The 26253-nt window shown below is 38.6% G+C and overlaps 1 protein-coding gene across 1 annotated transcript in view; it reads left to right on the forward strand.

Annotated features, from left to right (window-relative positions):
* The window catches only part of cdh22 (cadherin 22), a 219525-nt gene extending 199183 nt beyond the window's left edge, over positions 1-20342 (forward strand). Inside the window, exons 11-14 of the mRNA XM_004068783.4 lie at positions 8782-8899; positions 12763-12912; positions 13226-13327; positions 18558-20342. Of these exons, the coding sequence (XP_004068831.1) occupies positions 8782-8899; positions 12763-12912; positions 13226-13327; positions 18558-19087 (900 nt within the window). The 3' untranslated portion in view covers positions 19088-20342. The remainder of the gene's footprint in view (positions 1-8781; positions 8900-12762; positions 12913-13225; positions 13328-18557) is intronic.
* Positions 20343-26253: the final 5911 nt, after the last annotated feature.

Here is a 26253-nt window from a genome sequence, read left to right on the forward strand (position 1 = left end):
AGAAGAGATTTTTACCACTTGGACTAATGGCAGCTCTTTTTCAAAAGCACCTCCTCCACATTAATGGTGCACTCTGAGTTTTCCAGATGAAGCTGTAATGACATATTTCACATTGTTATGGCTTAATTTATTTATCTTCCGCATTCATTATGTCTCTGGATGGCTGATATTGGCTGTGAATGAGAAAAGCCCCTCCATCTCACAACCTTCACCTTTCAGACAACTCCGGCACAAATGGGTTCTACTTTTGGGAAAGTCTCCCAATCCAGCTTTCCAGAGATGCAAGAGATTTAAGGGGGTCAGGGAAGGGTACTGCTAGATAGAAATCTAATTAGGTGATTGTGCTAGAAGGATCTTCACTTGCTGCTCGATAAACTCCCACACACTCACATTCCTCCTTGCTCATTTCTCTCTGTCTCTGTGTTCAGTTTTCACTTACCTAAAGACTGACTGAGAGTCCCCCGCTGAGGGCACAGTCACAAAGACTAGACCATGGCTTTTTACAAGAGTCTTACTGCTGCTCATTTTCTTCTCAGAGTAAAGAGGATTTACCCCCTCCTCCCTATCTAGTTGATATTAAAATCATTGGCTGTAGTTTCTCTTGTTTTCCCGTTATTCTTTTACCTTCAAAATCACATAAGCCTGTCAACGACAAGGCATCCAAGAGAGATAAGGAGAAAAGATCAGTAATGTTTTGGCAGATTGTGCAGCCCACTCCACAGTTTTTTTTTTTAAACAGATCACCCTGGGTGACTGGATCTGTAGTTCCTTCTTTTATGCAGGAGCACACACACAAAGATGTGCTATAGATGCAGTTCAGTGCACCTGACACAGGTAAAGGATTCATCTTTTTAAAGAAGGAGGCAGGGTGTTTCCCCTATTTGTAAATTGTTTATCTTTTATTTTCCCTGCTTAAACCGCTAAAGTAATATGTTTGCAGCTGCTTTGTTTGGTTTTGGTTGATGTGGTCTATTTGAAAAATAGATTCTCTATGGCATCTTGTAAATGTTAAAAAGAAAAGATTCCCCACTTGATTAATATTAGTTGGTAAAGTGTAAAAGACTATATAATAAATTGACTGCTGCCTTGAAATTATCTTGTTTAAAAAATGTTTGTTCAACATTATTCAACAAGTTGTCTAATCTTGAGGTGTTACATTAGGATACTTTTTCCTTTGTAGATTATTATTATTATTATGACCAAATATGCAGCAGTAACCATTGTGGTGTAAAAATAGCCACACGGATACGACAACATATTACTGAAAAATCAACAACATTAAGTTATTATGATTTGGTCTAGGTCAGGGGTGTGCAATCATTTGGGTCATTTATTACTGACCACAAGCCAAAAGTCTCACCACACCCTTCAGAAAAATAAAACACTGATTTTTTTGTTTTTGGTATTTGGATAAATGCAAATGTACTTTTGCTTTTTTGCATAAATAAAACAAAAAAAGAAAAGAAAAAAAAGCTTATAAAATACAGTATATATACTGTATTTTATAAGCTTCTTTTTCTTTTCTTTTTTTGTTTTATATATTATATAAAGTAGTTTATTATATTTAAAGAAGACATTCTGTACCATTCAGGATTAGCTTAGTGAAGCACATGTAATAGTATAATGTCAGCAGTTGTTCAAACAAGTGTGTATGTGTGTGTGTATATATACACACAGCACACACTAAAAGTTTGGACACATCTGAGTGAGAAACTTTTGGACTGTACTGTCTATACACACTAAGTATGAATTTTGGTGGTTTTGACTGAACTCCCATTGAGTTTCTGTGGTAAATGGTGCTCAAAAGTCGGTCACAATGCTTTAGTACGTCTTCAGTAAAATACAAAGCTACACCGCTTAATGGATAGTTGGAGCATTATGGGTTGTACGGAGCCCTGCAGAGTGATATGTGCTTCAACTGTTTGTAAATGAGTGGAATAAAGAAGTTAGACTAATCTGGCTGTTTAGTTTTGCTTGATGTGTCTTGCAGTCCAAGAATTCTGTTACTCTCTTAAATTAAAATGTTATTATCTTTCTTTAACCTGAAAGCCCCACTGGAGGGGTAAAATCAAATAAAATGAAATCAAAGTTTAATTGTAGAGCACTTTTTTGGGCAAAAGTAGCTTCGTGGCTTCGCTGCCTCAGGTTACAGACCCCTAGTCTAGATAATCAAATGTATTGATTATTAATGCACTCTAGTAGAAAGAAAATGCCAATAAACATTTCTTCTTGTGCTAATTTAGAGATTCTACTATTTAAATTTAAGCTTCTGTGTAATATTCTGAGAATACAGCAGATTTGAGGCATGAGTTATGGGTGCGATTTTAAAGAACAGTGGCAATAAAGTTGCGGTGTTCTGGTATTTCTCAAGTGCATATTTTGAAGCACTCTAAGGAACAAGCGTGTCATTTACCCTGAAATCAAGCAGCAGCATTTTGTAATTACAAAGTAAGCCACATTATCCCAAACATCCTCCTTTAGCCATGGGTATGACTAAGCTTGTTGTGTGCTTGTGATGCAATGGCAATGCAGAGAAGCTGTTTATTGAAAAGCCACAACTGTGGCTCAGAAGTGTGATCATCATCTCTAATAATGCACACACTGCTCAGGCTTATGATTCGGAGTCGTGTGCAAAAGTACAAATAAGAGTATTTTTCAGAGAAAGCCAATGTGGGCTAAAGGCAGCATACAGTAAGAGAGAGAAAGCTGGGGTGTTAAGAAGCAATATTGTTGTGTGATTAGTCAGTTTGCAGATGGAGGATGAATAAAGGGCACATTTCTTGTGGAAAGGCGAGGATGAAAATTGGCTGTTTTGCTTGGGATGAGATAATTACAGAGAATCCTGAATCCGTGGAAAATAAATAATTAAAAAAACACTGTAAAAGTGTTTTTAGTAAGCTGGCTTTACGTGCATTTTTCACTTTTCTTTGAGTCTAAAAAAATGTAAACTACATAAACACCTATACTCTTGAGAAATCTCAGAGATGTGCAAGTACATAAAAGACATATAAAGGGGGGAAAAATTAAAAGAAGTTGCAAAAAGTGTCAATAAATTACAATGAGTTCTTGTCAAAAGTCCTTTAAAACCCACTCAGAGCATCCTTTGATCTCCAGTAGTTTTTTTTTTGTTTTTTTTTAATTATTAAAATTAAAAAACGTGTGGTTTTCTAGGACATAGTTTCTGCAGAATGGCAGGAGTTTATCATAAACGTTACTGGTGCAAAACAAAAACAAAAATATGGTTAGCAATAGTGGAGCTATATTTGAAGTTAGCTGTACAGTTTTGAACCAGATGCCAGCTCAAACGAGGAAAATGAAGACAAACATAATCAACAGACCACAAGCTCCCCACTAGATCCATAACACCTACATTACAGCTACAATCTTTTTCCAATCACAATTTTTCATCTCCTCCTGATTCACTATGATTTGAATAAAGAAATACTCACAAATGCAATTTTAAGCTCAATTTTGTTTATATAATGTCCTCCATAAGAAAAATCCCAAAAGAACATTTTAAAAACACATTTTTCATTGCAGTGAGTCTTTAAGAGGATATGCTTGTTGGCTTTAATTTCTTTAGCAATATACACCTTTAGCTAAACCCTTAATTTTTTACAAACCTTAAAAGTGTATTCCTATGGGTGGGGCAGACCTTGGGGCTGACTCACCGGGTTCCTCTGGGGCTCTCCTTCCCCATCGCAGTGGGGAGGGCATTAGGGGGGTATGGGAGGAGCAGTCGGATAATATGGCGGGTGAGGAGGGTTGTAGAGGGTAGAGTAGTGGGGGGGGGGGGTGGAGCTGTGGTTGCGCGGTGATCTCTGGTGTGCGGCGCTCCCCATGGCTGCCGCCTGGTACGGCTAAGCACGCCTGTCCTATGACCTGGGGGCCCAGACGCCGGGTTTTCCTATGCCTCTCGGCGCCGGGTGGGCCCCTGTAGGGGGGGCCCCTCTGCGCCTGGCTGGGTGGGTGGGCGGTCCCCTCTTCCACCCCCTCCCAGGCTGCTTGGGTCTCATCGCATGGGGCGCTCCCGGCCTGGGGGTCTCTCCCCCCCTCTCCTGGTCTGGCTGGTTGGGCTGGGGAGGACCTGTTTCCCCTTATGAACACTCGGTTCACTTTGGCAGCATGCATGTATCTCCACCCCCATGTGCACACTGCCACACTGCTCCCTGTCTGTCTGCTTCATCCTTCCTCCTAACCCACAGTGTATTGATGGACGGACACCTTCCGCTCATCATCGTGTCAGAATATGATCTTTGATGTAATATTTGTCTTTCCAGCAGATCTGGTATAATTTTTACAGCTTTAAAAAGTAACTTCAAATCAGTACTTGTATCCCCAACTTTCTCACCTCTTTTCCTTTTACTCTCTTCCACCCCCCCACCCCCCCCCCACACACACACCCACACATTCTTCCCCTCTCCCTCCGCACACACACTAAATGTAACAAATAAATAAGAAATAATAAAATAACAAAAAGGGGTTTATACAAATTTACACTCTGGTTTTTCAAAGGTATATAACCTCTTTCTGTAATAATAAAACCTGTCCAACACAAAAGGCCTCCAGCTCTAATCTGTTTGCTCAGCTGTTGGACAGAACAAGTTAAAAAAATAAATAAATAATAAAAAAAAATTAAAAAAGGGTATTCCTCAGTGTAGTTTTATATAGTTTGTCTTATTTATTTCATATCACACTCTAAACAAAAATATGTATCAGGTCAACTTTATTTATATGCATGAATTGAGGAGAAATATAGCACAAGATAAATTTGTTATTTGCTAAAATCAACAACAGTATCCTTTGCATGGACATGTTTTATTTTAATTTTTTATCAAAACAGATTTACCTCCACAGCAGAAGCTAATTTGACAGCCTTCTTGCAGACTTTTAGAAAAATATGAAAAACCTTTTGTGGATTCATGAAAGAATCTGCCTCTCTTTCTTTATTCAGACATGCTTTATTAAGTACATTTTCTGAGGTGGAAATGTTTTTATTGCATCTATTCATCCTCCCTCATAAGTGGCTTCTTCTTAGTCACATAACACTATTAAACATCCAGTAGGAGAATTCTTTGCTGTTAAAACAAAAAACAATTGGAGAACTGTTTTCTGTGTTACAAATACGTGACGTAGTACTGCTTTCAGTACAGAAAAACACTATGAAGTGAGAAAAAAAATCATGAGATGAGCTTCAATTTTGTTTGAAGAACTCTTGAGTGGCAGAGATGTATGTTGGAGTTGTTCAACATGTGAGGGCTGTAAAACATTGATGAGGGGTGTAAGTGTGACTGAGGAGTTCAAGGTGGATCTGGGACTGCATCAAGGATCATCTTTGAGCCCCTTCTTGTTTGCTGTGGTGATGGACAGACTGAGAGATGAGGTTAGTGAGGCAATCACTGTGGATCATGATGTTTGCTGATGATATTGTGGTCTGTAGTGAGAGCAGGGAGCAGGCGGAGGAACACCAAGATAGGTGGATATTTGCTTTGCAAAGGAGAGGAAATAAAGCTAACCCCAGCAACACTTCCTGTGTGGAACGGTCAGTTTACAGGGAGCAGAGGTGAAGAAGGTGGAGGATGTTGGATCCAGATCAACAGAGCAAGAGAAAGAGGTGAAGAGGCGTGTGCAAGCAAGTTCGAATGTGTGCAAGAAGGTACCAGGTGTAATGTGTGACCAAAGATTATCAGTAGGAGTGACAGGAAGTGTGTTGAAGATGGTGGTGCAGCCAACCATGTTGTTCCTTTAGAGACTGGGGCTCTGAGAAAAAGACAAGAGGCAGAACTGATGTTACCAGAGATGAACATGTTAAGGTTCTCTTTAGGGGTGATGAAGATGGATATAGGATCAGAAATCAATACATCAGAGGAATTGCTCATCTTAGATGTTTCTGAGATAAAGTAACAAAAGTTAGATTGTGATGGTTTGGGCAGTAAATGTTTTGGTAAAAGCCACCAGCAAGAAGGTCTGGACGAAGACCAAAGAGGAGATTCATGGTAGGTAGTTGGTGTCAATGAGGCAGATGCAGAGAAGTAGGTTAGATAAAGGCGGATGATTCCATTTTGGCAACCTTTGAGGAGAGTCGGAAGACTAATAGGAAGATAGCTTTGTCAAAAATTCACCTTCAAGCACTTTTAAAGTTGATTATTTTCAGCAATGGATATTGATGAGTTTTACAAGCCTTTTAAGAGAAATCTAAGGTCATGTGCTCGGCTCCTAACTCAATATGAGAAGATGCCAGGCTACCAAAACTCAAGACAAGTTCTTGTTCTATCCAACAAATCTTGTAAAACTAGATTCACATAAAACAACAGTTTGGAACAGTTCAGGTTGCTCTTTATGTAAGATTCACAACCTCTTCATTTGAAATGTGTATCTATCTAATTATACAAAAAACATGGTAAAAGTTTTTGTTGTTGTTGTTTTTTCAGGGAAACAAAAATGTAATGTACAGCTAACTTCAAGAATAAGCCACATTTCAGCTTATGACGAAAATTGAGGTAATAAAAACGTCTTTACAGCAAGAGCTTTATCTTTGTAAAAGTACATATATTGATTTGGGGTTTCAATAGGATTCAGTAGCTTTTTTTGTTTCTTAAAAAAAAAAAAAGCTTTGTGCAACTGATTTAGTCCATACATTAGGCGTGGAGCTGAGGAATCATCTGATATTCTTTCTCTCATTAAACCTGTCTCCTTTTATATGCAGCACAAATCAAGAAACTGTGGAAGAAGTCACATTTCTGTAGAACTAAAATAGAGAAGAATGGATTCATTATTTCCACTGAGGAAAAAAAATAGTAGCCAAAGTTTTACACTTTTGATCAAATATTCTTGGGTACAATTAATTATTTATCTGTTTTACAGTCTTATTGAGTGAAAGTGCAATAATTCTGCTTCTCAGAGGCAACCGAGCTTACTTTAAACCTTTGATGTGACACTTTGTGGATTATGGGATTAAATATTTTAAGGAAGAATATTGACAACAATATAACCTAGATAATGTTGCACTTTTTACCTTCTATAATTTTAGCACATTTAAGCAAGAACAAGAGAAACAATTTGTCGAGATGTGGACTTCTACAGCATGTGTGGCGCATTGAAGAATGGGCTGAACGTGGGTTTTTAAATGGCGTTCACACACCATAAGGGCACACACTCTTGATATTAGCACATGCACTTCACAGTTGGAAGAGGTTTGGTGCCAAATGTCGAAGCGGTGCAGATCTCACGAATCTTGCTCCAGGCGTTTTCTTTCACAGCTCTATTTCAATTTCTAAATATGAAAGACTTCCAGGCAGGCACAAACTGCAATTGTTAATTTCTCCTTCATGATACATTTTCTAACGTTTGGCACTTCCGTGTTTTGAAAAGGTGGCTACCCATATGTAAAACCAAATCTGAGTTCCTGACTGATCAAAGTTTAACTAGTTTAACTTTCATCTCACATTCAATAGTCGCTCATCTTGTGCGTAGAGCCCGAAAATGGACTTGAAAAAACGTTCCCTTAGAAAAACGTGTGACTGCAAGACCTTTCTACGCAGAGGTCTGAAACGCACATTTACGTACGTTTACTTAAGTTGCATTCACACCGGTCGCATATAACGCTTTCAAGAACACGCTATATGGGGTTTCATGAATGCGCATTCAGCCCGTGGTGTTCACACAGTGGACAAGCCGGGAGGGACAAGGAGGGGAATTCTCCTTTTTTTTTTATTTTACTGTTCACCAGCGCTTATTCACCCCCTGCAACTGGTAAAGGCTTGGTCCTTAAAGTCAAAATGGTGCAAATGTTGCCAAGGCTTCTTCTTTTTAAAGTTTTGTACATCTTGGTTTCATAGAATTCCAGCCGTGCAGGAACCGCAATCATTACGGTAGTTTCTTCTACTTGATCAACTTTTAAACGGTTGATACTTCCGTATTTTTAAAAAGACCCTACCCACTTGTCACTACCAAAATCCAGGTCCCTAATTAGTCACAGTTCAGCATTTTGGGGTCAAGAAGCTCAAACAGATGAACTTCTTGAAGCTTCCTGTGTGCGATCAATGAAAGCCCACTACTGGACTTAAAAATTTCCGTAGCAACACATGACCGCGAGCATTCTGAACGCGGAAGCCTGTAAGTCAGGTTGATACGTGTCTACATATACTTCTTGTTTAAACTGGCCGTTTACATGCAAGACGATGTGGCCGTTGTGTACCTAGCCATAGACTTTTCATTGGAAGCTGCCACTCGAACGTACGGTTCCAAGCCTGATTTGAACGCAGCTTTAGAGAGATGTGACTTTAAACTGGAGTATCTGCTCGTGGTCTAAAAAGAGAAAATAAAATGTGACTTTTACCTTGTGTTAAGGTAAAAGCACATCCAGAGAGTGTTTGATGTCCATTCAGCTTACAGTGAATCAGCTACCTGCATCTACACACGTTCTCAATCCTGGTGGAGAAACCATACTGCTGCAAACAACTTTACTTTCCATTTTCTGTCTTTCTTCTAGTGTCTGTCCTACTCGTGATGGTTAAGCATTTCAGACACAAGATATATATTTTATAAAAGTTTTCTAAAGGAAACAAATTGGTGTCTTTTTTTTTTGTCTTTAGACTCTCTGAACTATTCGCTTGCGGCAAGCCTTCTCAGTCTGTTGCATCGCATTTCACCTCAGTCCCTCTCTCACCAGCCTGACATTTCAAATGCAAAGTGATTTTTATCTTCATTTCCTTGTTTTTGTTGAGTGGGGCTGAGTGGAAATCATCCTTTCTTTTTTCTTGCTCTTTTCTGTGTCTGTAGTTGATTCACACCATCAGCGTGGTGGACAGAGATGAACCACAATCTGGACATCGCTTTTATTTCACCCTGGCACCTGAAGCCTCCAGCAACCGTCACTTCACCCTGAGAGATGTCAAAGGTAACAGTTCACATATTTATGTTCTTGTTAATAGTAGAAAAAATATACAGTGCTGTTGACTTTATGAGCTAAGGTAAATGTTGACCCTATTACAAGACATGTTTTCTCTGTACTATATGGTGCAATTAAAATCCTTACATTTTTTCAGAAAGTGTCATATATTTATTAATTCTGGTTGTGCTTACTGATGTTAAAGCGTTTTTTTGAAAGGTATATGGCGCTCTTTCAAAAAGTCAGTCTTGTGTTATTGTGAATATGTCGTAGTGTCAGACTGTTTTTTTTTAAGTGTTACAAGATTGGGAGTTAGCGTAATCCCAGTAACATTTGTTAAGCAGTATCAGTCGGTTGTTTTATGTGTTGCAAACAAGGTTTGGAGATACAGCTATTGAATATTGAATAGGCGAACGTGGCTAACGCCTCTAACATGCAGCGTGTTAAAAATAAGTTCTAGAGATACTGTGAACGCGGTTAATGAAGTATGACTGAATGACGGACTTATCTCTGACTCTTTTGCCTGCTGACTCTCTTTTGACACATGTCAAATTCACTGCTCGCTGTCTGCCCAAAAATGCCTTTGTAAGCTTGACACCCCAGATGCATGTGGGAGGAGCCACTGCCAAATGTTTAGGGTTCAGGAGGCCCGGGCAGGTTGCCTACCCTGTCTGCCGGCTCAGCCAGCCTCCCAGAAGCTGAGGTGGCAGGTGCAATTGCTGCAGACTGGCGACCTGTCCAGGGTGTACCATACCTTCGCCTCACAGTAGCTGTGACAGGTTCCGGCAACCCTGTGACCTCGAAAGGGAAACAGCAGTTTGAGAAAATGGATGGAAGTTCATGACGAGAATGCTCGCATTGGACAGCCATATTGGATTTGTATTTTACCGGCTGATGGAGTCGCTGAAAATGTCATGCACCTTAGCTGAGTCCCTGATTGGTGGACGCATCACCAAAGTTCATTGGAACTCTGGTCCCCAAATAGCGCCCTGTGATATTTAAAACGCGCTGCTGCCAGACTGAGACGCTGCACCGAGCGCTCAAATCGTATCCCAGGAAATCGAATCGCATCTTTAAATCAACTTGAAATTCGACACCTCTGACGTGCGAATCACGTTCAGTGTGAAGGCAGCATTATAGTTCTTTGATCTCTATGATAGATTATTTATTTACAGTGCGCCATATAGTGCAGAAAATACAGTTTGAAATGCAGTTTTTTTAAGCAAAATGTTATTTCAAGTGGTTAAAGTTTAAATCATGAAGTTTATTTAAAAGAAACACTAAAGGATGATACCAGTCTTCATCAAAGGGGTTTGAAATGTAAAAGTTTGCTGAGCTTGAGAGCAATTAGCAAATTCAGAAATTATTCTAGTACTAAGTTAGCTTGTTAGGCTGTTGCTCATTAATGACTTCCCTGTCTTTCTTGCAGTCGTTCAGTTTAGTTAGACACCAGATGGATAAACTTTATTTAATCTTCGGAAAATGAAAACGATTTTTAAAAGCAAAGACAGAATTCAGCTATTTTTCTTTCCCGTTAAGCATTTCCCTCATTATCGGGCAAATGTCTGAATAAACACCACCTGCTCTGGTCTTTTCAGTTTAATAATATTACCAAAAAGGAATATTAAGGTACAAAAATATCTATTTTTGGCAGATAAGGGTAATTGTTATACAATACAATTATTGGTCTAAACAGTTAATTTAATTTAAAAAGTAAAGTATTAACCCAGGATTTTAATTATTAAAAAGCAGTTTTTTTATGTGGAAATTTGTGCTGACAGCAGTCATGTGCATAGCTGAATGTATTGGAATTTTAAAATCCCCATGTTTTCCCCAGTGATAACTTTGCTTTGTCCCTTTTTTTTTCCCCAAGTGTGTCAGTATTTTTGCAAACATGCTTGCACATGCTTCGTTTAGAGATGACAATCTAAGTAAATGTGACATCTGGCTAAATCAAGATAGATCTGACACTTGGAAAATGTCAGGGGAGCAGCTCGAGCCAGGGAAATGTCACTGTGTACAGGCAGCAAGGTCTGCTGTAGTTCACCTCATATGCATGTGAATGGGAATTCACGTAGCACAAACATTGCGTAATGCAGAGGCACACATTGTTCTTTCTACAAACATGTGATAGATGAATAAGAAAAGTTAAAAGTCCCTTTAGCTCCATTTTTGTGTCTGTATACACAAAACATCCTAGAATGCAAAATGTCTTTTTTTTTTCTTCATCTGTAAAGTTTGTGTACATTTTGTTAAACAAAATTTTGAAAAAGCGGGAAAAAACAGGCAAAACCCCCACTTGAATCCACATACTCCCCGTTTTTTTTACTCTGTTTCTTTTCATGGACACGTTTGTCAACCTGTCACTTTGGATCTGTCAGGTCTTCTGTCCCTCTCTGTGCCCTCACGTTGCTTTCTGTCAGGTTAGCGGTGACATAGAATGATGACAAGGCATTTTCCCGATGCTCCAAAAAGCCCTTTGAAGTTTTTGCTGGCAATGTGTGGCCTACAGGAAAACCTAATTTTACTCAATAAAGTTTGTTACCATTAAAAATAAAAAAAAGTCAGCTCTTTAGCTGACGGGTTTTATAAGGCTGTGCCTTTAGAAAAAGAAAAAATCCTGAAAAGAAGGTAAAGACCCACTCTGAGGAAAATCATGTTTTTGGTGTTTTTAACATGCTCTTGTGGCATTTTTTCTGATAAAGGAAAATTAAGACTAGGACTGTAAACTAGCAGAAGACAGTGTAAACCGATGGAATCCAGGAAATGGGGGCGGACTTCCGTACTCTGCACCAGAAGTCCTATCTACTTATACTTTTTAATGACCTCCTGCTACTCTGCAGAAACTATGTCCTAAAAAACCACAAAGGTCTTTGGAATTTGAGTAAAAACTGTATATTGAGAATTAAAGGCCAGTGGAAATGCTTTAGAAAAAGATGATTGGAGTGGGACTCCTATTTTTTATAATGTCGGACATACCTCTGACATTGCTCGTCCTTCTTTTGCTATGCTAATGTTAGGTTGGTCTTGTGTGGCATTTGTCGCAAGCGGGGAAGAATGTAGACAAAGGCATGCTGGGAAATTAGGTAGGCTAACTTTTGTGCTAACAGTTCCACCCACAACTTAAAAGCTAATTCCTTATGAGCTACAGCTGACGTGCAGAAAATATGTCTTAAGAAACAACACAGTTCAAACTATATATACATATATATTTTAGCTAAAAACTGGCCATTAAAAGACCACTGAGAACGATTTAACAATGCAAAAAATAACACACAGTTGGAGTGGGACTTTAAGCAAAGGTTTATAATTTTCTTGCATTATCTAGACAGTTTAGAAATGTTTTGTGTAGTTGGGGTTTAAATAGGTAAAAACAGACAAATAGCACTGTTTGGAATTAGGAACCTGCAAATGATAATTTAACAATTTGACAGAAAGTTTAACTAAAATACATGTGAGGTGTCTGCTTGGTGTTCAGCTATTTTAGACTGTGTTGTGTAAAAGTCAAAAGGACACCAGAAGGGTGTAGCATTCCCATAAGCAGTACATAAGCAGTAATATGAAAATTGTTCAGTATGTGCCAGAGGAGTTGTGAGGTGTCAGGTATAACAGCGATGTATGTTCTGAGTGATGGATTACTTGCTATCCTTTACCAGCGGCCAGTCCGACTATTTGTCAAAGCCTCATCCTTTGGTCTATTTTTCAAACCCAGATTTGTTCACTGTGGGAAAAAAAAAAGGATCCGATATGTTAGGCCACAAAAAAATGTTGTTCGTTTTTTATAACATGAAGTCAGTTGAGTTTAACCCCCTGCTTTACATTTTCTCCCCCTCTTTATCCCCCCACTTTACCTCACATCACCGTTTACCCAGACAACACAGCTGGCATCCATACCCAGAGGTCAGGCTTTAACCGCCACGAGCAGAATGTTTACTTCCTGCCTATTCTGGTGGTTGACAGCGGGTCTCCCTCCCTGAGCTCCACAGGCACCCTGACCATCCACGTCTGCGGCTGCGACACAGGTGAGAGCGACTGTCGGCGCCGCACCACCGCTGAGATTAACATCACTGTCACCTTTTGCATCAGCAGCATTAAGAAAAAGGTCACAGTGTCGCTGCTTTGCTTAGCAAACAGTTCTTATCGGCTTATATGCATGGGGAGGAAAACAACACAAGCGTACAAGTTTGCAGCCAAATGGCTGTCTACAGAGATTTCAGGCAGGTAGAGCATTTGCATAGTAAAGACACTGGTATTACCTTTGTTAGACAGAGCTTAGTCCCCGTCTGCTGGACTTGATTTAACATATTGATGTTTCTTTTTTCCCCAACAATGCAGATGGGGCCATCCAGTCCTGCAATGCAACAGCGTATGTAATGAGTGCGGCTCTCAGCCCCGGGGCACTTATAGCACTACTGGTCTGCATGCTCATCCTCATAGGTAAGTAGATGAGGGCTCTCTTATGTATAATACATATGTATGGATGCACAAGTGATAAATGAATGGGTTTGTGATGGATGGCTAGATGGATGGATAAGCACAATGGATCCGTGTTGGCTTTCTGGGGTCAGTGCCAAGTTCAAACTCTCCAGCAGGTACACTAGAAATAATTCATCCAAAGAGGGATGTTCTACAGAAAAAGGGCAGATCTGAGCGGCGCACCCAAAGACATCAAAGCTCCTGTTCTGAAAGTCAGTCAGTCAAACGTGTCTTTCAGGAGATTGAAGAAAAAAAATAGATTAAATTGAATGAACATCAGAAAAAAATCAAATAAAATCAAGCAAGTACCTTTAAAGGAGTCGAATTGAAAATGTTTCTATTCTGTTGGACAAGCTGCTTCTTGATGGAGAAAGCTTTTGTTCAAGCTGCCTCCTTTTATGAATGACATCAAGCCACTTTGATCCACTAAACACAGGCAGAGATGGAATGGAGAACAGTGAAGTGCAAGGAGGCCAGGGAACACAAACATGATAAAGAAGCTGCCTCAGCACTTGTATCAATCTGCACAGGATGCTTAAAATAGACAGGGGCTTTCCAGAGGACCATAGATTTTTATATACAGGTGCAAACACGCAGTAATGCATCAGGACGTGCACATGCTCACCCTCTCAGATACCACAGATGTTATTGCTGTATTTGAAAAATTTATGAGTTTGCTTTTCCTCAACTGTAAGTTTTTGCATCCCCAGTGAAAGTAAAGGAACAGCAGTGCTGTCAGAGAGTTTTGTCCCAACCTCACTTTTCTGCAGTGATTGTGCCAGCAAAGAATGATGGGCAATGTCCCTAGACCCCTAACGTTAACCATCTGACATCGCTCTGTATTTTCTTTGAGGAGCTTTTTCTGGTGAGAAATGTTAAAAGTTTGTCTCCATTAACGAAGCCATTTACTGAGAGAAACCTTAAAAGGAGAGCATCATTTATTCAGCAGGGCCTTAAAAGCCTCAACAAAAATGTTATGTTGAAATCTGAGGACACCCGCTGGCCTATAGACAAAAAATAGACCTCTGTTTGTAGTGGAGTGTAGTTTTTGGTGTTGTGGGGCGGATAGCATCCCTTCTGAAGCGGGAGTTCAAAATGTCTGCTTTGGCCTTCTCTGAGACCCTGTGCTGGAAAATAAAAAAGGAAATTTTCATGGTGCCCTTGGCAAAAAGGAAACATTTTTTGAGGTTTTCATGCTTTCTTTTATCCTGAAATGATGTCACATCTTCAATCCTTGTCAGTTCATTGGCACAAGCAACTAAAAAAAAACAATTAAAAAAAAAAAAAAAAGTGAAAGCTAAAGTTCCAGCATCTCCCCTCTGCTACACGGGTCGTGATCGGAGGCTGAGCTGTGTTTATTTTAGCTGTCACGCAGTTTGAATGACACTCTGAGAGTGAAGCATCTGACAGCAATCCTATTATTTTTACTGCATAATGTCGACCCGCTTTTCATGCGTCACAGCGATGATTTCCTTGTGCACACGTCAGTAGTCGTAGTCAAATCCTTGCACTTTTCTTAACTATAATGCAATCCATTTCCTCAGCCTGAATAATGTCGCGCAGGCCTCCGTACACACGGTTACCACCAAAACCAGCTGGCCTGCGCTCCCTTTCTTCAGAGGCTGGACCACCTCTATTACATCAATTGCTGGATGATGAGGAAAATGAAAACAAATTTCTGCCTAATTACCTAACAAACAAACACTCTCTCCATCAGTTCATTTATGGCCCTGCTGTGAGGAATCTATTCCACTGCGTCGAAGCATCTGCATGCATCCATTCCAATTACCTCCCATCTGCTTGTGATGAACTCCCGCACGGGGGCAACCAGCGCAGCCCAAGGGGAAATTAACCGTCTTGTCAGGAACACTTATCCCAACATCTGCACACATGAGTATAAGCTTTGCATGTATAGAAGTCAGCTATACACAGGTGCATATGCTTCCTGAAGAAATCACTTCTGAACTTGCTAGTGCGCTGACATTTTCTGAAGCATGTAAATCTGCTAGTTAACCAGATTTCCACGCAAGTGTTTTCCAGTCTAGCGGTAAGTGGGTGAGCCTGTGCCAAACATCGAGGTGTCTGATCATAGTTTCATCAAAAACCAACAAAATGTCACTCACTTTTTATCTCAACTGGCTGATCTGCGCCAAAGACGGTTCTCGTGACGCCAAGTTTTCCACGACCTATTACTCTTCTCATTAGTGCGAATTTAGAGTAATTGTCTCAGTGTTTGTTTAGTATGCATGGCAGTGAATGCCACAGATTAACGCAAACCATGACTTCTCTTTTCCGCCTCATGGCAATTCATTTTCCAAATTCGCAGAAGCGAAGAATGAACACAGTGGGTACAGACACCATCTCCCCAGTGGAGCCCGGCAAACAAGAAAAGAGGACAACAATGTCATCACCCACAGAGGCTGCATCAAATCCCCATTCAAGATCAACAATGGATGATTTCTAGTTAAGGAGTGCAGGGGTTGCTTCACTCCACTACTCACTTTTAGGCAACAGTGCCAACAAAAAAAAAAAAAAAGCAAGCAGAATTCAAACATGGCTGTTCACTTTGTTCCTCCTTTTTTTGACATGTTGGAGCATTCCTTGGTGAAAGGAAATACTATTAAAGAAATCAAATGCGAATGTTCGGTGACTAGTTCCACATCCTGACCTGTCATTGGCTATGAAAAAGTGCAAGTGTCCACAGGCGTATTTCCATGCATACTAAATATACGGGGAATGTACTTATGCATTTATGAATTTCCTGTGTGTAGTTCATGAAATCCTGACATTGATCTACTTTAACTGGAAAACAGAGGAGTTATATTTCATCTTCACGGCATATGGATGGATGTCCTGACGGGTCAGCTCAGCCCACTTTATAATTGATGGCCTTTTTTTTCATGCTTTTGGACTTGTTGTTTTTGGCTTAAGGCCTTTTATTTCAAAAGATTCATGCTGCCTATTTGTTAATGGTTTATCTAATTCTTTTTGTACTAAATTTGTTGTTATGGTCTTTAGATCTGTGGATTTTTACGTATAGGTGGCGATCCGATTCAAATCAGGAATCAATCTCAACAATTTACAGATCGAAAAACATTCTTAATTTTTAAAACAATATGTTTGCACAGTTTCCATATGCATGTCTTTTTAATGGATGTTTGCAAAATTAACTTATATTTATTAAATCACCATCATTTATACCTTTATTTAAAACAGGAGATCAGAATCAACTAAACTGATAAAAACCCAAAGATTTAGATAGAAAGAAATTATGCTTATCCCTGTAAACACGTTTTTTTTCCCCATCAACCATCAATCATAAAAAAAACCCCATAAACATCCCTAATGTTTTGGATCCTTTAACAACAAATCTTGAAAATATTCTCCAAAGTCCTGCAACACTTTACATCCTAAACCATTGGATGTGGGTGCAAAGCCGGTGTAAAGCTGCTTTTCTCCGCTTCAGAATTATGTTAATTGCATCAACTATTAAAGGGTTGATGTACTGGTAGTCAAAAGAGAGTTAACACTGGAGCTAAAGCCAAATTCATTGTTTCAGAACTGATGTCAGTAAACAGAACTTCAGTCTTATTTTTGACTTTGAAAGCTGAAAGCTTCACCGACACTTTATTTAAAAGATTTGTCCACTTCCCGTGACATTAGCGCTGCACATTTGGCTTTTGTTAGTTTAAAAACTTAAAATCCAACAATATTCGACATTTCAAAGCACTAAATACTTTGTTCCCGAATTGCATTTTTACAAGACTGCTAAATTTATAAAGATCGTGAGTAATCCATCCTGGACATAGCAAATATTTCCACTCTAGTTTTTGGGAGCAGGCCTATGTGTGACCGTCAAAAAGCTACCATTTTTGAAGAAGAGAAGTCATACTGCCAGTTATTTCAAAAACAAAAACAAAATCAACCTTTTTTGTTTGTCTTCCCTCTTAAAGACTCCAAAATGTTAGCATGGATCTTTATCAGGAAAATTTTAATGCAAAAACACTATAAATGTTGTATTTTTAGTAATTAATAAACGTGCGTGGATGTCATTACCATGTCTCTGAAAAATGCTTTTACGGATGTCCTGATCTTGATTGCAAACTATAAAAAATGGATTTATTAGTTTGATTCTTCATTATTATCCCACTTTAATTACATCTAATTTTAAAAATCATAAATGTTAAAGATATTTTGGAAGGGACAAAGTGCATGGTTAAAGTGAGCAGATTAGGAAACTGTACTATGTCTAATTAGAAATAAAGGGCAGTAATTAAAATAACTAAGCAGAAATTAAATCTTCATTGATTTCTCAGTGCATTCAGCCTTTTTCCTCTAGTCTCATTAGTGTTTAATGATATTTCTCGGTTGTTTTTGCTTTTTCAACCCAAACTGACATAATTCTGTCTTTTCACAAGCGGCCACCTTGATTTTTTTAAACTTCATAACAACCAAGTCTCATTTTCATTAGACTTTGATGAGTATTGATGGACAGATTGGCCACCATTATTTCTCTTAAATCATATTCCTGTGCAGTGCATTCAGGACTGTGAAAAATCAATGCCCATGCATAATAAATGATCTTCTGAGGGGTGAAATCAAAGTTCCAATCAGAGTAGTAAAACTTTCCCAAAGATAAGTAGTTTGCAAATCTATCATGAGCGGTGAATGTCTGACAGACGTTTTTTTTTTTTTTTTTTTTTTTTTTTTTTTCTGCAATCCATTTTTTAAATATTAAATGGCTTTGTCATTTCATATGTTCAAATCAAATGAGAATTATAGCAAACATTTTATTCCTAGTGTACTTTATGTCTCTGTTGTTTGTGTTTAGTATATGTAATTATTATAGTAAGAGCCTTTTTGGTTTAAATGCCATTTTGCTGGTCAAAATAAATAAAAGCATACCTTAAGACTATATAGACATTTTGAACGATTATCACTAATTGAAATGATTACATCTTTTTCCACACTATGGGGCACACCTGATAATTTTGTGCACTGTCAATGAATGGTCTATTTTTTAACTTGTGTCATATATAAGGCAAATTAAGCGAGATAAAAGTGTGAGAGAGAAATCGCTATTCACAACCCAAAATAGGGGTTTTAGGTGCGCCTCATAGTGCGGAAATAACGGTAATCTAAGCAAAGTGGTTCAGTATATCTAATGTTTTTGTGTCCTTCTTTCTATCAGTTCTGGTGTTGCTGATTCTAACCCTGAAACGCCACCGTAAAGGCCAGAGAATGACGGAGGATGAAGAGGACATGAGGGACAACGTCATCAAATACAACGATGAGGGGGGAGGCGAGCAGGACACTCAAGCGTATGACATGAGCGCCCTGAGGAACCTCTACGACTTCCCAGAGTCTAAAAGTGACTCTGGCCCTGACATCCGCTCACTGCCACAGTGGCTACAAGCAAACAGAGTGGGTGGAGGTGCGGATGGAGCCGCAGCAGCAGCACCAGCGGACTTCTCTCTTTTTGAAAGCTACATCAGAAAGAAGGTGGAGCAGGCTGACGCAGACCTGTCGGTGCCGCCATATGACTCTTTTCAGACATATGCCTTTGAGGGCAGCAGTTCACCCGCACTTTCACTCAGTTCCATCAACACGCTGTCCACCACCTCGGAGCAGGATTTCTCCTACCTCAGCGACTGGGGACCACGGTTCAGGCAGCTGGCAGGCTACTATGCTCCAGAGCGCCCAGAGAAGGAAGGGTCCTAGCACAGCGTCTCCTTTGAGGAGAGACAGTTTAAAACTCCCTTTTGCTTCTACTTTGTCCTTTATATTTCCCCTGGCACTCTTCGGAGATCATCAAAGCCAACACTGTGTCAAAGACAGAGCATAGCACCTCTTTATCGCTTTTTGGAAATCCCTTCATAGATTTTTAAAAACTTCATTTTTTCCCCCCACTTCTTTTGTTTTTTTTTTTATTTAATTTTTCACTTGAGTTTCAAAGTGTTACTTATGTTATGGTACAAAAACTTTATTTGTATGAAATATGAAAAACTGCCAGATAGTTATATATATGGGAGTTTTATGGGAGAATCCTATCTTTTCTGTCATCAGAGACAATGAATCCAGAGTTCAGCGTAACAAACTGGCTGAGAAAACATGTTCTTATTTAACAGGAGGATTTTCATGTATTTATTTGTGTTTGTTTATTTATTTATTTAAACAACGATCACTATGGTGACTTTAAGTGTGGAACTGTGCTAAAGTGAGAAAAAAAAGAAAAGAAAAGCAGGAGGGCATTACTAGAGGGAGAAATCTGCTTGACGACAGGCCTGCAGTGTTGAGGACTATGCCCACTGCAGATGTAAAATGTGGATTCCAAAAAAATATTAAAATTGATATTTGTATTATTTTGTATGGCCACTTTTTTTTCTAATTGTGTGTGAGAAAAGCAAACAGAAAAAGGAAAGGACAGCAGAAATAAGAGGCAGAGTTTGGTCTGCAAAAATGAGGCTGATGTACTTTTGCTGCATTTTTGTTTGGTTTTTATAAAAAGGAGAAATTGAAGGTCACAAACTGAAGACTATTTTGTGTTGACAATGTCCTTTTTTTTTTTTTTTTTTACCCCTCCATCGCCATTTTGAAGGCAATAAGGCACAAACCGCAACAGTTATTTAAGACCAACAAAATGACTCTTTTATTAAGTTGGCGCATGGCCAGCTTCGTACCACTGGGAACCGGTATATATTCCAGATTTCTTGTGTGAATATGTACAATGTGTTCATTTTAAATCCTGCGATGTCTGATTTTGCATTTGATTGAATATTTCCTCTGAGGAAAGGAGAGAGAGACAAGTTCCAGCAGAAGGGTTGTGTCTAATTTAGGAGATGTTTTACAGGGTAACACATCTTCACCCCTGTCCAACCTGGTATTGCAACCTATCCATGTTGACCTTAACCTGCAAGTGTATACGGAAAAATAGCATTGACATTTTAAAAAATAAATATAATTTTGTTTTTGTAAATGCGGCTCTGTGCAATAGTTTCGTAAATGACTCAGTTAAGAGCTCTACAAATGAAATTATGGACATAAACTTAATGGAGCATCCATTTCACTAATTATTGCTAGCTAATTGTTTTCTGACAGCAGCTTCTAAATTATGAATGATTATAAGGTCTGACTCTTTTTCATACCATGGACGGACAGATTCAAAGTTTTTCTTTTTTTTAATGAAATGCAACATGACTACAAACAGCATTTGTACTGGTCATAAAAATAATGTTTCCACAGATAAAGTAGCTTAAATTTGCTGCTGAAATGATCACTGAGATGTGAGTATGACTTACTTTTATACGTTTCATACATCTGCAGTACCACTTAACCCTTGTGCTATCCTAGGCTCTTTACCATTGGGAGTTGGGTCATCTAGACCCACTAGACAGTGCGCTGAACCTTTTTTCTTCAATGCTTTGTGATGAATTACATGAAATCTTTCCACTTTTATCCACCTTTGATGATAGGGAAAACACGTCAATGTAAGGGTGGGGTCATCTAAGATAGCACAAGGGTTAAGTCATTAGCTCGACAAAGCAGACTAAAGTAAATATGCAGTGGTTTGATCCCTGGTAGTAATTCAGCTGCTTAATTCCTGTAACCCTTGTGCTATCCTAGGCATTTTCCCATTGGAAGTTGGGTCATCTAGACCCACTAGACAGTGCGCTGAACCTTTTTTCTTCAATGATTTGTGATCTTCACTGGTGTCCATGGATTACATGAAATCTTTCCACCCTTATCCACCTTTGTCATGGTAGGGAGAACACATCAAAGTTAGGGTGGGGTCATCTAAGATAGCACAAGGGTTAAATCAGCATAAGAAGAATTAAGTTTGCAGTGCAATCTAACTCAATGGCAAGACTTTATGGCAGGGGTGGCCAACCCTGGTCCTCAAGAGCCTCAACCCTGCCTGTTTTCCAGCTCTCCCTGGACTGCTTGATGCTGATAACCTAAATCATGGTGTGTTCAGTCAATCAGGAAGGGTTGAGGCTCTTGAGGACCAGGGTTGGCCACCCCTGCTTTATGGTCACAATATTTTTTTCATTTTTCAAAAATTCTTTAAATACTACTCCAACTATACTTTTTCAATTGTACAATTGTTCCCAGTGGTCCTTTAATGATGATTATGCAGTTTTTTTTTTGTTTTGTTTTTTTCTGTTTTTGGAGTAGAGGAGGGAGACTTTGGCCCGCCCATGGCAGTTGCTGTATCACAAACCTGAGCTTTTTAAAACTGTGGGTCTGAATAACCATTCTTGCCCTACTACCTGTTTTTTTTTAAAACAAGTTTTTTTTTAAAACAAGTTTTTGCTAATCCAAAATTTTTATACATATTTTCTTCATTCCAGGTTATTCAAGTTTTTAATTGACCAATCAGATTCCTCAATAAATGTGTGTGGTGCCCAATGGCCCCCGCCTCAAACGTTCATAGCGTTTTATTGACAGATTCTTCCGACCTGTGGTAGGGGTGTGGACCTCCAACAAGCTCACTCCTGATTGGCAAGAATGGTCTCCATAAATGCTGACTCAGACCGACCAAGTCAAATCGATGTTGTTTAGCTCCAACATGGCAGCGTCTGTATCACAAAACAATTATTCATTTGGTTGGAGCTGGAGGTAACAAAAGATGATTCGTAAAGCTAATTTTAGATTTGAATTGATATTTTTTATTGCATTTCTATCAAAACTTGTAGTTGTCATTTTTGCTTTAATTCTCATTGGTCCACATAATTCTTGAACTGAAGCTCTGGATTCAACAGCACTTGCAAAAAAAAAAAAAAAGAGTATAAATATTTTTCACATGTGCTCCTATTAGACATGAAACAAAGTGTTATAGGAATAATTGTAAAACTAGCCAAACTCAAATTATGCAAGCAGAGCTTTGAGACCACATAACATATTCAGGAGGGGGACGCTCCTACGGTTGCTCCTGTTATCCAGTACCTTCTTTGCAAATGAGCGTCTCATTCATCTTCCATCACTGTCAAGGGAAATGTCACTCTTTAGTGATGACCTGCACATGTGAACATGTGAATGTGTGGCCATCAATCAGGACACCCCCGCCCCAACTCCAAGGGCAACAAGAGGCTGACCATTAGTTATGCAGATAGATGTTCTGTGATTGATTCCTTTCTTAGAGGATATTAAGAATCTTCTTCTCTTTGCACTTGACTCGTTAATGACAATTGATTGAAAGTGGAAGTGGGGGTAGGTGAAACATGCAGCACAATGAAAACAGAGCTTTTATTTTGTGGTGTAACCTTACATTCATTTTCATTAATTTGCATTTACAAAGCAATTGCAACTTCCCCCCCAAAAAATTATAAAATAGATGATGTAGTCCTTAGGTCACTGCTGACTATTTACAAAAAGTGCTTATAGGTAGAAAACTGTAGAGTGTGCTTTACTCTTAAAATGAGCCTCCTTTCAGCACCCATGCATTTTTATTCAGAACTTGCATAATGACTGTGATTATCTTCTTGTGTCTGGGCTTTATATCAACTTGCAGAGCATTTGTTGGGTTTATTTGCTGAGAAGACTATCAGACACAAAAGTGCCATCTATATCTGGAGGGAACTTGTAAAAGGAAAATGAAAAGAAACACGTGCAGAAGAAAACAAAAAAGGAAAATAAGATCGAGACAGAAGAGGGAATAAAAGACTTAAATGGTTGCATGTATCTGCTACTTTGTAAAGCACCTGTTCTATTTCAGGTTGCTGTACAGTGAAGGGGACGTATTTTGGTTAGGAAAAATACAATATCCAAGACTAGTCCCCAGATTTTCACAGGGCTTGTTGACTCACAAATCAAGAGAATGAAGACCTCACAAGATAACTGCAGCTTTTTTTTTCTGTGATTTTCGTTGGGGAAGTACTGGTTATGTTTACCAGTATGAACTGTTTGTTTTTTGTGTTGTGCATTCAGGAGATGCAGGCGAGGATGTGCCTCACTTGTATAAAATAGCTTAAATATACATAAATTAAAGAAAACAAATGTAAATTTTAAAATAAAAAAAATAAGCAAATATAAATTTTTCAGACATGTCTAGTCTATGATTACTTATTTCTGGCAATTCAAAGTTTCTTTAATAAATACGAAAGTTGCAAATTTACAAATTTCCTGTTCAAAAACATGAGAGAGCGTCAGGCGAGGCACTGGCCACCCATGCCTCCCCTGCCCCCAGCCTGAGCTGCACACAATGACTACATGAGTTGCATCTGATACATGCCCTTTACTGTTTTGCTCTTTCCAACACAAAAGACGCTTTATTTTTAATTACTTCGTTTGCTTATTTACTTCCAACTGTCTGATTACATTGGTCCCAGTTTGAGATCCATTTAATCTTTTTATCCCCTAAAAATGTGCATTAGAAGTAAGGCAGAGGGCGATGGTGATCCCAGAGTATATGACACCGCGGCTAAAGAATAATAGAATTAGTTGTAGCAAGCCATGTCCAGTTGTTCTTTCATACTGTTGAGCATCATTTTCTAAATGGAGGATTACTTGTCTAAACTCAGGAATTTGTTCAGACACGTCACTGGCAGTGATCTCCATTGATACAGAGAGACTTTTACAACTGAAGAAAGAAAAGGAACACTTCTACAGACATCTTATCCTTGTGTTTCTTCAGAAGAAGCGGTGCACAGACTTCATTTTTAAGTAAAAGTAAGTCAACAATAACAATTTTGGATATTTGTTATTCAATGCTACAAGTTTATAAGTCACAACTTGAGTGTCCTTGTCACTAACAGACTTTGATGCTTTGTGCCAGATGCTGTTGTCGGGATTGACTCACAAACAAATAAAACGGTTCATTCTGGTCAATAAAACAACATGGACACGGATCATGTATATGACAATGAGACGTTGTGGCTTTCCAACTTTTATATGCCGTTCATCTTAAAGTTTTCAAGAGCTGATGAAGTTCATACCCAGTTTGTTTGTACTTCTTAACCCTTGTGCTATCTTAGATGACTCCACCCTTACATTGACGTGTTCTCCCTACCATGACAAAGGTGGATAAAGGTGGAAAGATTTCAAGTAATCCATGGACACCAGTGAAGAACACAAATCATTGAAGAAAAAACGTTCAGAGCACTGTCTAGTGGGTCTAGATGACCCAACTCCCAATGTTAAAGTGCCTAGGATAGCACAAGGGTTAAAAAATGTAGCACCAAAAACAAGAGAAAAAAATTAGCTAAAAAAGATTTAAAAAAAATAGCACCAAAAAAGCACAGAAAATTGCTCTAAAACAACACACATTTATTTAACACAATATGCTTCCATACTGAAGTTAACTATTTGACCAAATTGTTCTTGTAATCAGTCTCAATCAAGAAGAATTTCATCCAATTTGTGTGGCCTTTGAAGCAAGCAGAAAAAGAAAAGATTATGAACGCTGCATAATTATCTTCCCCAACAGCTGAGTAAAATCACAACGCTTTTTTTTTCCAGTTTTGAAGTCTTTTTCTTCTCTGTCTCTTTCTTCTTTTGTGATAGAGTGAGCTTGTTACTTAATTTTGGGGGGATGGAACCAGAAAACTAAATCATAGAAACCAAAGGAAGTAATGGTTTTTGGTTTTTCCCACCCTTTGAATGTAACTGAATAAGAAATGAGGTGCTCATTGGAAATTAAATTACAACGTTCCTTCAATTAAACCTCACTTTACTCAGTCAGGAGACTACACTGGATTTACTGTGACAGATTTTCAAATACTTAAGGGGAAGAAAGAAATTCCAAGCTTCCAATTTACTTCCATGTTTTCAAGTGTTTTCTTGCTGTACCCTAATTTATGATCATATTTTCATAGGACAACAACATATGAATCAACACAGCATCAACAAGTATAACAATTAGCTAATGCAGGCCGAGGTGCACTGGAGTAATGCAACAGCCAAAGACAAAATGACAGAAACACACCACGGTGGCATTTAATGAATGTCAACCTTGGTTATAAAACACACCAGACAAACTAATTGTGTGCAAAAAAAACGTTTTCAAAAGATTTAACTTTAAACATATTTTCTTATCTGATTAATACTCTGAAAGAAGAACAATAAAAGTCTGATTTAAAGTTTTAGATAGTCTTTACAACCAAAAAGTGCTGTCTCAATTTAGTGGTAAAACACATAACTGTTAAAAATGTGTTGGTCACCCAACTTGCAGGCACTTATCTACAAAAATACTACAGAGCTTAAATGTGTTTACCCTGGTTGGTTTATTGCGGGTAGACCCGATATAAAGGCCAGTAGTGACTGCTCTATAACTCATTGCTCTATGGCAGGGTAGAAGGCAATTGATTTGATGCTGGCTCCACGCTGCTGCATTTGCGACTGCCTCTGCAGCAGCTCTGTCACTTTAAATAAAGGAGGACATCTCCCTGATTCTTCATTCCATGACATGAAAAAAACAGGGGTCTATTGGCATACAATCTGTAAAGCCTAATAGTGCTACACTGTATATTCCTGAAGCTTTTCCCCTGCATGAGAAAACACAACAAAACCCCAGAATGCTTTCATTTTTCTCTGCATTTGACTTAAATAATCATGTGTATTATTATGATATATATATATATATATATATATATATATATATATATATATATATATATATATATATACACATTGTTATTTAAGTCAAATTTCACTCGACTTCTTGCTTACAGGCTTTATTTGGTTTTATTTCTCTTCATGTCAATTTGGAATTAGACTAAGAAAGCTTTAGCCCCCACCTATTAGTTGAAGACTGGATAAATTCTGCCTTTTGTTTTTAACTTGTCCTGTCCAACAGCTGAGCAGACAGATGAGAGCTGAAGGCCTCTGTTGGACATATTTTACTTCAACAACAGGGGTTATGAATCTTCTGACAAACCAGAGGTATGTCT

This window comes from Oryzias latipes, chromosome 5 (assembly GCF_002234675.1).
Source record: "Oryzias latipes chromosome 5, ASM223467v1".
NCBI lineage: Eukaryota > Metazoa > Chordata > Actinopteri > Beloniformes > Adrianichthyidae > Oryzias > Oryzias latipes.